The 12,621-nt window shown below is 35.7% G+C and overlaps 2 protein-coding genes across 2 annotated transcripts; both read right to left on the bottom strand.

Moving 5' to 3' along the window:
- Positions 1-437: 437 nt before the first annotated feature.
- On the bottom strand, positions 438-1,160 carry LOC137711252 (agamous-like MADS-box protein AGL80). Its single transcript, XM_068450482.1, has one exon. It carries the CDS (start codon positions 1,158-1,160, stop codon positions 438-440), a length of 723 nt encoding a protein of 240 aa, XP_068306583.1.
- Positions 1,161-7,069: 5,909 nt separating this feature from the next.
- On the bottom strand, positions 7,070-7,699 carry LOC137711251 (agamous-like MADS-box protein AGL80). The gene has a single exon (XM_068450481.1). It carries the CDS (start codon positions 7,697-7,699, stop codon positions 7,070-7,072), a length of 630 nt encoding a protein of 209 aa, XP_068306582.1.
- Between the last annotated feature and the right edge of the window lie 4,922 nt (positions 7,700-12,621).

Below are 12,621 nucleotides of genomic sequence, written 5' to 3'. Positions count from 1 at the left end.
TTTAAATCATAAAATCACCTTTTTCTCAAACTTTGATTTAAATAATTAATTAAACTGTGCTAGAGGCAACTATACTACGATTACCTTGTATACTTGCAAGTATTTTTTATCTCTACTTTCGTAGATAGTAAAAATCTTATCATATGTTAATCTGAAAAACCACAAAAAAAAAAAAAAAAAATCATTAACAATGGATGAACTGCATATTTTATTAATAGCGACTAAATTAAAGTTACATCCATCAAATGTAAAAATTACTGAAAATAAAACATCCTCTTTCTCGTTTACTTACTTAAAAAATCAAACAAAAAACTCTCCTTGTGGTTGATCTAAAAAAACACTGGATAAATGAAATCACATAATTTTTAAATTAAAACACTGCGGAAACACCATGTGGTTCATATCATACGAAAACAAAACAGTACGTCGCCGACGTTTCAAGGGTAATATGGAGTATTAGACCACAGAGCTTGGTGGTTCTGGTTCCCAAAGGGCAGAAAGTCGTCCCCGATGTTTGCTCCAATTGCTGCCATCTGCTGTTGCAGCTGCTGGTCTTGCAGGGTCATCATCTCCATCGGTGCAGCTTGAGACTGAGTTTGTTGCATGTTCATCGTTCCACCACTGATCGCTGGTGGTGGCGGCGGTGTTGGTACTAGTTGGACTTGATTGCTCCCGTTCCAAGTCAACTCGTCATTCACTTTCTTCACCTTTCTATTGATCTCCTCCACTTTGTGGTCAACCACCCACCCTAAGTCATTCAAATCCCCCACGTTCAGATCGTGTAGGGACCTCCCAGTTAGACACTGGCTCATCAGGATTGACATTTCTTTCTCCCGGTTCTCCTTCTTCTGTTTCCTCAGCTGGTCCTTTGCCTTGTCAATCCGCTGCCTCAGAAAAGTCTCCATGTTCAGCTGCTTTTTGGTTTGCTCCATTGAGGGCATTGTCCTGAACTTCGCGTAAGTGCCTTGTACTCCCGAAGGGGATGGCCAAACCTCAGGCTGAGTATCGTTCTGTCCATAAACGACAGCACATGCCTCAACATCACAAAGGGTAGTGATTTCGCTCATCTTCTTCATAAAACCCTTCTTTCTTTTTTTGAATGTTAGTTTTCGAGTCGTGTGGTTTTGGATGTAGGCAAGCTTCACCTTCTTTCGGGACATGGTTGCTAGCTAGGGCACAAGGAGATTCCCTAGGGTTTGCTTAAGGAGGAGCCTTACAGTTTACTTGCTTGCTTAACCCGAAGTCCACTGAGTGGTACTTATACTACTTACAAGGACCCCCCTCCTAAATTTTCTCAGATTTAGTCCACAACAGAAAGTTAATACTCTTAGGTTGCAGGATATATAAAAATCAGTAGAGACCATTTTGATATCTGTATACATTGGATGTGAAATTTATGACTGCCAACAAATTTACAATGTGGAATTTGGTGGAAGGAATCGTATTAGCAAAGTAGCAAATAGTGATTTAAATTAACAAAAAATTGTAAAACGTGAGTTTGTTGGATGGTTATTTGATATTATCCACTCTTGTTTTTATATGGAAGGATTTTCTATAAATTTCCACGCATGCATGAACATTCATGTATTTGGACACAGATTTTTTCGTGGCTCATTCATTCATTCATTGAAAGAATTTAATTATGTTTAACTTTGGTAATTATCATTAACAAGGTAAATTTATCACCCCCTTTCTTGTTGATAAGGATGAGAGTCCAATTACAAAGAACACGACAACATACCTACGTACCCAACAAACAAACAAATATAGAAACATGTTTTGATGCAAATGGTCTGTGAAATACAATGAATTGAGCAGCCAAGATTAGTTAAACATCCACAAAGAAATTGGCTAATTCTGAAAAACATGTGGAGGCATGTAACTAATTAAAAAATTTGGAGGAGGAAATTTAAGATTACTAAGGAATTTTAAAATGACGGATTTTTTTTTTTTTGTTTGGTTAACCTAAAAGAACAATGAAATTTGAAACGAAATTTGATATTTTTAAACTCTCACTTACACTATGTTTGGATGAGGGAAATAAAATTGGAATTTGGATAAAAGTCAGAATTTATAAATTGACATATACCAATTCCCTTATTTAGATTCTTAAACATAGAAATTTAGAATTTCCGTGTGGAAAAAAAACTAGGTATTTGGAATCTCCAATTCCCAAGTTTAAATTTCATGTAAATATGCGTCATTTCCTAATTTTTATGATTAAGAGTTTAAAAATAACAAATTATGTATTCAATTTCATTGTTCTTTTAGGTTAACCAAACAAGAAAATTCACAAATTCTAGAAAATAAAATCTAGTCATTTTAAAATTTCTTAGTAATCTTAAATTTCTTCATCCAAACATAGTGTTATGGAAATTCGGAAATGACCCTATTTACATGGTATTTAAACTAATTGGAGATCCCAAATTCCACTTTTTTTTTTCCACACGAAAATTCTAAATTTCTATATTTATAAATTCAAACAAGGGAATTGGTGCATGTCAATTCATAAATTCTAACTTTTATCAAAATTCTAATTTTATTTCCCTCATCCAAACATCGTAAGTGCAAAATAGCCAATTTTAGAAATGATTAATTTAATCCTCAAGGGAAACGAGTAAGGACGGTTCTTTTTTAGAATTTTTTTTGTTCTACGTCTTCTCTCTAATGCATATCTCCCTTGTACTCTGAAAACCCTAAAACCTATTTTTGGATTTTTTTTTTTTTTTAAGTAAAAAAAAGCTCTCTTGGTAAACATTGGATTTGATCTCGAGGGTGGAGTTAAATTGACGTTCTTTTCTTCATGTTTTAATCTTAATCCATGATATAAAATCTAATGGTGAATGATTATGTGAATCCGTTGTTACATGGTGACCATTATACTTCCATGTTAAATAGCTCAACGAAGCACGAGTTAATTACCAGAAGACATAGTAAAATGCTTAACATGGATCAAAAGTAGACATACGAAGCACATTTCAATCGAACTAATAAACTTAGGATGAATATGATATATTTGTTCATCAAACCTTTCCCTTGTCGGAGGTAATGCCGATTGCAAGTAGTTTAATCCATTTCTACTGTCGTTAAATATTACATTTTGCAATGAGGGCAAATAATGGCGGGCAGCCATGCATGATCATACACGCAGACTGAACATCCTAAAATATGAAAGACGAAACATTTGTTATTGTTACCTCAGTGCAAAGCTTTGCCCCTCGTCTGTTCGTCCGTAGGTCTTCAGAAGAGTGAAAAATAACCGTCTCAGTTCTCTGCAGGCGACACCTCAGATTCAGCAGCTAGTAAATAACATGAAAGAAGGTTAATTTTTCACTGAATTTCAAGCGAAAGATAGAAAACAAAGAAGAGAGCACTCACAATGATAGAAAACAAAGAAGAGATCGAGCACTCACAAAGCGAACAATGGGGGCGAGGACAAGTTTATTTTCCTACTCCTCCGTCGGCGTGTTGTCGGATGATTGAATGATCTGGATGGCCTTGACCAGGAGAGGAGGCCCTGCTCCTCTTTTCAGGGTAATGTCCGTACGCAGTACATACACACAGTAAAGAAAAAAAATTGGTCAATGCACCTAGCAAAATTTGATTAGTGCGCCATTTTATTCAATGTTTCATTTTTCAATTTTGTTGGTTAAACATTTGTTCCTTTTAATACTTTAATTTAAAAAATTGATAATTTTATTAGAGGTATATTTGCTTATATTGGTACATTTAATTACCTATAATATTGGTACATCTGATTTTATGGTATATTCGTATTTATGATATATTTTGTTTATTGGTACATTTAAAATCTAACGTACCAAAAGGCACGTTTATTTTCAAATGTAGCATAAGTTTTATATACATTTTTTCTTATGTAATTTATCTGTAAAATTTTAACAACTTAATGAAGTTTATGTATGAAGGGATTAATGACTTTTTTTAATGACGTAAGAGACTAATAAAATATAACAACATAAATAAAAAGTTACTTTTGTTTAGTGATAGTGAGGAATTAGTTAAATTTATATTTTTTTAATAAGGCACAAATTAAAATTTTCTAAATTGTAACAATTCAAAGTATCAAAATCTCACTAAAATAATTACCAAAAATAATAAGAATAAGGTAAAATATATAATATAAAATTGACTCAACAAGTAGCTTCTCTGTCTGAGGGATTCCTTGACCAATTCTCCAAGATCTTACCAAAATGTCTCCTTCGTACTCTTATCCAACCCACTTGAGGTGTATACAAACTAATTACATTGAGGAGTTCTTGTCCTAGTATAATTTTGATTGCTATAATTCTATCCTTGACCCTCTTAACATCTACAGCATATTTTGTTAGTTTTATCCATGATGATGTCAACATCGTTTCTCAATATGTTTGTACCCGAATACCAAAGTTGTATTCGAGAGCTTTCGCCTTAAGGCCAACCCACTTAGTTTCATCGAGGCACATAATGTGGAGTCAAAAATAATCAAGAAAATTATGGAGGCGACACATGGACTTTTGGGTAAAAAGATAAAATTACCCTCGAGGCACACCGAGATTTCCACGCGCAAACAGCAGACAATAACGGCTCAATCAAGGAAGAGTCAAAGGTGATCAAAATGGTATTTATTCAAAACTCTCACATCACTCCTCATCAAATCCCCACTCAAAAGGTAACTCCCAATTCCTTATTCTAATTGGGATTAATTACCAAATTAATTGCAAGATATTATTTGACATAATATCTTGCAATTATATTCAAAAAACCACCATAAGTGGTCGGTCCCTATTTCTCCAAATAGGGCCAGCCACACCCTTATATATAGTCCCATTTTTCTCCAAGCACTACACCACACGATCATACACCGAGCACTAGCACTTCTCCAAGCAATGAGCCATACGGCTCGCCTAGCACTGCGCCACAGCGCCTCAATCTGCAGCCCCAGCCGTACAGCTGCCCTTGGCTCTAGCCAAGCCGAGCAGCCCAAGCAATGGTCCCTGCCACAACGCTTCTCGGCCTATGTCGAGCCCACTTCTGGCCCCTGCTAGCCGATGTGCCACACCACCCCGACGATTGCCCGCGACAGCACTATCCAAGAAGAAGACATGGAAAATTAAATTTTTTTTACCTCATAACGGCGTGGAGAAGACAAAGAAAACAACGAAAGACGGTCCTTTACACGGGCAAGTGTAGAAGATTGCTAGGGGAGGGAGAACGAATATCCTCTAGCTTTCTCTCTCTTGTAAGGTAGAATAAATTGCTCTCTGAAGTTGATTTAATCATCTACTTAATGTAGACTTAAATAGACTTTAGAAGTGATTTATTTCCCTTTCCTAGAACGATCTAATTTCCAACTAATGTGGGAATGTACATCAAAATAGGAAACAATCTTACGTTTCCTAAAGTAAGGGAAGACCTCTACACCTACTGCCCTTTCCAGCGAGTAGCCCCACAGGTGTGGGGGGTATTTGTGGAGCCAAAAATAATCAAGAAAATTATGAAGGCGACACGTGGACTTTTGGGTAAAAAGACAAAAATTACCCTCAAGGCACACCGGAATTCCCACGCGCAAGCAACGAACAATAACAGCTCAATCAAGGACGAGTCAAAAGTGATCAAAATGGCATTTATTCAAAACCCTCTCATCACTCCTCATCAAATCCCCACGCAAAAGGTAATTCCCAATTTCCTTATTCTAATTAGGATTAATAACCAAATTAATTGCCAGATATTATTTGACATAATATCGTGCAATTATATTCAAAAAACCACCATAAATGGCCGGTCCCTATTTCTCCAAATATGGCCAACCACACCCTTATATATAGTCTCATTTTTCTCCAAAAAGCTAAGTCCATTCTCTCCCTAAATTCTCTAAACACTTTCTCTCTCAAATTCTAATTTTGGCATCGGAGATTCTTCGGCCAAAGCCCCCCCCCCAAAAAAATCATTGTGAGCGCATGACGCTGTTGACCTTGATCTTAGGTGTTATTATTTTGCAGGTGCATTTTCATCAAAGGAGAAGAAGGTGGAAATTTGCATCCACACATAGTACTTACTGTTCTCCTAACCATAACTTCTACTACTTCCATAGATTTTTCCCATTTACATTCCTATATTTCACATTCCTAAACGCATTCTACTCGCTTGAATCCTACCATCATGTCCAAACTTCTTTGGCCTCACCCATCCAGTAAGATTAAATACTTCTTTTGCATGTCTTGGTTAAAGTTGATGCCAGTAGATACTTCCAAACAACTTTGAGGGGAATCATTCAAACAGAAGTTTTTACAGTGCCTTTTCTCGTTTGACACTGCATCCGTGCGCCGATGGAGATACAATGACCATTGTGCCTGAGCCACACAGCGTGTCACTTCCGAGTAACAACCTAGTTCTAGCACAATTTTGTTTAGGAATCATATCATAAGGATTCGACGTGAAGATCAAAATGTTGGCTGTCAACTACCCAACGCACTCCATCTCGTCCTTTATTTAGGCTTAGAACTGCCAGTGTAAGATAAACTTGCGTACAATAGAAGCATTGATCATATATCATATCTTTTTTTCTTTTTTTTTTCTTTTTTTTTCTTTTTTTTTTTTGAATAAATTGTACTTCTAACAATGACTAAAATTATTCAATTTCTTTCTTAAACCTTTTTTTACATTCTTTTGCTATATAGATCAGATAAAGTTGATTAAGGGTTGAAGTTCTCCTTCAACTTCTATGAGAAATATAAACTCATCTTTCAAAATTATTGGATTCTAGACCAACACCTATTTGAAGTAATTCTTAATTCAAAGTATTTTAAATTGGAAATAATATAAAGGAAAGAACTGCGTATTTTATTAATAATGACAAATTAAAGTTACATCCATGAAATGTAAAAGTTATTAAAATTAAAACATCCAACACCATGTAAAGTTATTAAAACATTGTAGAAACTTTATGTGGCCATATCAAAAGCAAACAAATTAGTACATCACCGATGTTCAAGGGTAAAATGGCGTATTGGACCATATAGCATGGTGGTAATGGTTCCCAAACGACAAAAACTCATCCCAAGTTTTGGTTTCAAGCCCCACCATCTGCTGATGTTGCTGATGGTCTTGTTGGGTCATCATCTCCATGAGTGCTGCCTGAGCTTGCTGCATGTTCATCATTCTGCCGCTGATCGCTGGTGGCGGTGATGTTTTTACTACATGGCTTTGATTGTTCGTTCTGAGCCAGCTCGTCATTCACTTTCTTCATCTTTCTATTTATCTCCTCCACTTTGTGATCAATCACCCAGCCTAGGTCATTCAGATCTTCCATGTTAAAACCCTGCAAGGACCTCCCAGTCAGACACTTGCTCATCATGATTGACATCTCCTTTTCGTGATTCTCCTTCTTCTGTTTCCTCAGCTGGTCTTTTGCCTTCTCGATCTGCTGCCTTAGAAAAGTCTCCATGTTCAGCTGCTTCTTAGTCTGCTCCATCGACGGCATTGTCTTGAACTTCATGTAAGTGCGTTGGACTCCCGCAGGGGATGGCCAAACCTCAGCTTGAGTATCATGTTTTCCATAAATGATAGCACATGCCTGAACATCACAAAGGATAGTGAGTTCACACATCTTCTTCAGTAGTCCCTTCTTCCTTTTCTTGAATGTCAATTTTCGAGTTTGGTCATTTTGGATGTAGGCAAGCTTCACTTTTTCTCTAGTCATTGTGACTCGCTGCAAACTAAGGCACAAGGAGGAGCCCTAGTGTTTGCAAACTAGGGTGTAAGAAGGAGCACTACGGTTGCTTGCTAACTTGCTTGCTTTAACCCCAACCCCACTGACTGGTATTTATATTACATGCAAGGACCCTCCTTATAAATTCTTTCAGATTTAGTCCAGAACAGAAATTTAATGCTCATAGGTTGCAGAATGTATATACAAAAATCAATAGGACATCTTGTTATGCATATACATTGGATGCAAAATTTATGACGGCCAACAAATTTACAATATGGAATTTGAGGGAATGGATCGATTAGCATATTTTGATTTAAATTAAGAATATTTGTTAACCGTGAGTTGGTTGGATGAGTATTTCATCTTATACACTCCTTGTTTTATATAGAATGGTTTCCTATAAATTTTTCTTGCATACATGAACATTCACGTATTAGGACACAATTTTTTTTCCGTGGCTAATTCATTCTTTGAAAGAGAGTTATTATGTCTAACTTTAGTAATTCTCATTAACAAGGTAAATCAGACACCCTCTTTCTTGTTGATAAGGATGAGAGTTCGATGATAAAGAGAAATCCTGAACACAAAAACATATCTAATCCCTAGAATGAATAAATATAACTGAAAATATGACTTTAGTCCCTAAAACTTATTTTTCTCCACATAAAACCCAACATAAGTTTTTTACTGGAATAAAACCTATTGACCAGATTCCACATCAACAAATTCATTAATTATATTTGATTTTACACATTTAAAAATTTTCGATGCCCAACACACCCCGATTTGAATGTTTGATTTACACAATTAATTCCATACAAATTGTAAGGAGAATTAATGATGTTACAAAAATAAAAAAAAAATAATAAATTCATTGCATAATATATAATAACAAAAAAAAAAACATGCCTAATAAATGTAGTAATACATGCTTAGTTAAGTCAATAAAATTATATTTTACATATAAATGTAGGTAAATTATTTCACACACACACACATATATATATATAACAACAACAAAAAAACATGCATGATATACATAAAAATTCATGCAAAATAATTTACCTACATAATAAAGCAAACCCAAATATATGCAAAATAATATACCTACATAAAAAAATTTTATTATTTTATTCAATACTAGTTTACCTTTTATTTGTACATATAATAAAAAAATGTGCCCAATATATATGATGATACATGCAATATAAAATACCTACATAATGAAGAAATGTTATTTGATTCAAAATTAATTTACTTACAAAATAAAGCAATTGTATTTTATTCAAGATTAATTTACCTATTATTTGTACATATATCTTATAACAATAAAATGTGCCAAATATATGTAATAATACATGGAAAATAAATTACCTACAAAATAAAAGAATGCTATTTGATTCAATTTACCTACAAAATATATGTTATTTGCTCATAATAAATTTAAATATAGGTAGATTAATTAGTTTAATATGTTTGATCATATATGTAGTACCGCACATGTATATGTGTGTGTACATATACATATATATATATATATATATATATATATATATATATATATATATAGTACTACTATACGTTCATATAGGTAAACTATATATGTGTACATATATATATATATATATATATATATATATATATTAAGCTTATGGTAGTAATATATACATTTGAAGTATATATGTGTGTGTTAGGGGTAATAATATGTGCAATAATTATATTTTTTTATTTTATTGTAATTAAGGTGAGTAATAACATTTCTTGATTTTATTTTAAATATTGTGGTGCAAATTGTAAATATTTTGTAATAATAGGCCAATTACTTCTATACTTGGCAGTCATTTTTAAATTTGAGTTTTGTTTAGATGTTTATAACTAGGTGGGTTTTGTCTAGGAAATAAAAGTTGCAAGGGTCAATATCCAAAGAACCCTACATATAAAGACATTTTTTATGCGAGCGGTTTTAAAAAAAATACAACTTTCCAATTGACTAACCAAAATTAGTAATAAATTAATGCTAAAAAGGTCAACTTTTTTACCAGTTTTTGTAAACCACATGAAGTGACAGGTAATGGTTCCATTCTTCTTTAAATTATTAAAAAATGAGCTCAACCATCAATTGCCACATCATGTGGTGTACAAAAGATGGTCTAAAAATTTGGTATCTCCAGCATTTTCTTTATTAATAGCATTTTCAAAAAAATTGGTTTCTATCAGATCTAATTTGCACACTTCCGCAGACGGAGGCAAAATCCAATCGAAATTGCCTATAATCTCCGATGATGGAAGAATAGTAGGCCTAGCAATTCCTGACACGACACGAAATTAACAGGTTCGGGTCAACACGATAACAAATCAACCCCAACACGATAACAAATCAGGTCGTTATCGGGTAACCCGATAAGCACCTATTAAGATAACAGGTTGGTTCAGATATACACGTGAGTAACGATACATGTAACATCTCACATCACCCAAGGGAGTGGATCCTATAAGCCTTATAAGTATATTCTCATATCTACCTCGCACGAGGCCTTTTGGGAGCTCACTGGCTTCGGGTTCCATCGGAACTTCGAAGTTAAGCGAGTTCGGACAAGAACATTCCCATGATGGGTGACTCACTGGAAGTTCTCGTGTGAGTTCCCAGAAACAAAACCGTAAGGGTGTGGTAGGGGCCCAAAGTGGACAATATCGTGCTACGGTGGAGTCGAGCCTAGGATGTGGTGGGGGCCCGAACCGGGATATGACAATTTGGTATCAGAGCCAATCTATGGCCGGAAGTGTGCCGACGAGGACGTCGGGCCCTTAAGGGGGGTAGATTATAACATCCCACATCGCCTAGGGGAGTGGAACATGTAAGCCTTATATGTATATTCCCATATCTACCTAGCACGAGACATTTTTGGGAGCTCACTGACTTCAGGTTCCATCGGAACTTCGAAGTTAAGTGAGTTCGGGCGAGAGCATTCCAGGATGGGTGACCCACTGGGAAGTTCTCGTGTGAGTTCCCAGAAACAAAACCGTGAGGGTGTGGTAGGGGCCCAAAGCGGACAATATCATACTACGGTGGAGTCGAGCCCGAGATGTGGTGGGGGCCCGAGCCGGGATGTGACAATACACGATAAGCAAAATATTAATTTTATAATTTTATAACCCTAAAAAAATACTATAATAATGTGACATCCCACATCGCCCAGGGGAGTGATCCTTATATGTATACTTTCATCTCTACCTAGCACGAGATATTTTGGGAGCTCATTGGTTTCGGGTTCCGTAGGAACTCCGAAGTTAAGCGAGAAGGGGGCTGGAGCAATCCCATGATGGGTGACCCACTGGGAAGTTGCTAATGAGTTCCCAAAAACAAAACCATAAGGGAATGGTAAGCCCAAAGAGAACAATATCGTATATATGTATATATTATATTTTCTGGGAAGCATACAAGTTTTACAGCGAGGGGTTAGATCTTTGTTTATGAAATGATTTTTGAAAAGTTTTGTTTTTGCCCACTCACGCTTTCTGTTTTGCGCCCCTCCAGGTTCTAAATGGCTAGCACTTTTGGTGGCTCCCCAGAGGATTTCTCGGCTTATCTGACAGATTATCACCAGTGTAGGACCACATTTGGGTGTGTTTATTTAGTGTTGTTTTTCCCGGACTGCACTAGGTCTTTCGTGCTTTGAACTTTATTTTTCACACTTACGCTTGCACATGTATGTTATTTACTTTGTGTATAGCTAGGTTCATTTTTATTCGTACTTTTATTATTATTTCTTAGCTTCTGCACTGTGCACATGGTTACGTCACTTCCACGTGACGGCCAGCATGCCCTGATCTCGATTAACCGTGAGGGAATGGTAAGCCCAAAGCGGACAATATCATGCTACGGTGGTAGAGTGGGCCTGGGAAGTGATCCGCCTCGGGCCGGGATGTGACAATTGGTATCAAAGCCTAACCCTGGCCGCGTGCGTGCTGACAAAGATGTCGGGCCCCTAAGGGGGTGGATTGTGACATCCCACATCGCCCAGGGGAGTGATCCTTATATGTATATTCCCATCTCTACCTAGTACGAGACCTTTTGGGAGGTCACTGGCTTCTTGTTCCATCGGAACTCTGAAGTTAAGCAAGTAGCGCGCGAGAGCAATCCCATGATGGGTGACCCACTGGGAAGTTGCTCGTGAGTTCCCAAAAACAAAACCGTGAGGGAATGGTAAGCCCAAAGCGGACAATATCATGCTACGGTGGTGGAGTGGGCCCGGGAAGTGATCTGCCCCGGGCCGGGATGTGACAAATAATTATATATATATATATATATATATATATATATATTAATTTAACAATTTTATACCGCTAAAAACTATAATAATTATATATATTAAATATTAAAAATTGGTGACCATTTGATCGGCTTAAATATAAATACCATTCAATTTCTTAAATGTTATACGTACAAAATAAATAAATTTAAATCTACTTAATATATATATACACATACACCATTGAACTTGATGGGATACAAATTCTACAAAACTAATTTCAACGATCCAACCGTCAAGCTTGTTTGTATATGCTTCGAGATCGCATCAACAAAAAATCGCAAAAATAAAATATTTAGAGATCAAGTAACGGGACAAAACTTTTCAACTATTATCAACGAATAATCACGATTTAACGGTTATTTTAACTCCAATTGTGATGATTTTTTACAGCTACACTCCTTGACCCTATATGAATACAATTAATGAACTCGATCTTCAATTTAAAATATTTACACTAGTGGATACCACAAAATCTTATGTTATACTTAATAAAAGTATGAATAAACTCTTAAGTGTAAGTGAATCTATCGTTTTGATGGGATATGCATTCTACAAAACTAATTTTAACGATCCAACCGTCAAACTTGTTTGTATATG

Source organism: Pyrus communis, chromosome 12 (genome assembly GCF_963583255.1).
Source record: "Pyrus communis chromosome 12, drPyrComm1.1, whole genome shotgun sequence".
Lineage (NCBI taxonomy): Eukaryota > Viridiplantae > Streptophyta > Magnoliopsida > Rosales > Rosaceae > Pyrus > Pyrus communis.
The sequence above is the reverse complement of the archived record's forward strand: the minus strand, read 5'-3'. Positions and strand labels throughout refer to the sequence as shown.

Bases quoted from the DNA above. Each gene is read 5' to 3' on its own strand.
- LOC137711251 (XM_068450481.1), bottom strand. From the start codon at position 7,699: ATGACTAGAGAAAAAGTGAAGCTTGCCTACATCCAAAATGACCAAACT.
- LOC137711252 (XM_068450482.1), bottom strand. From the start codon at position 1,160: ATGTCCCGAAAGAAGGTGAAGCTTGCCTACATCCAAAACCACACGACT.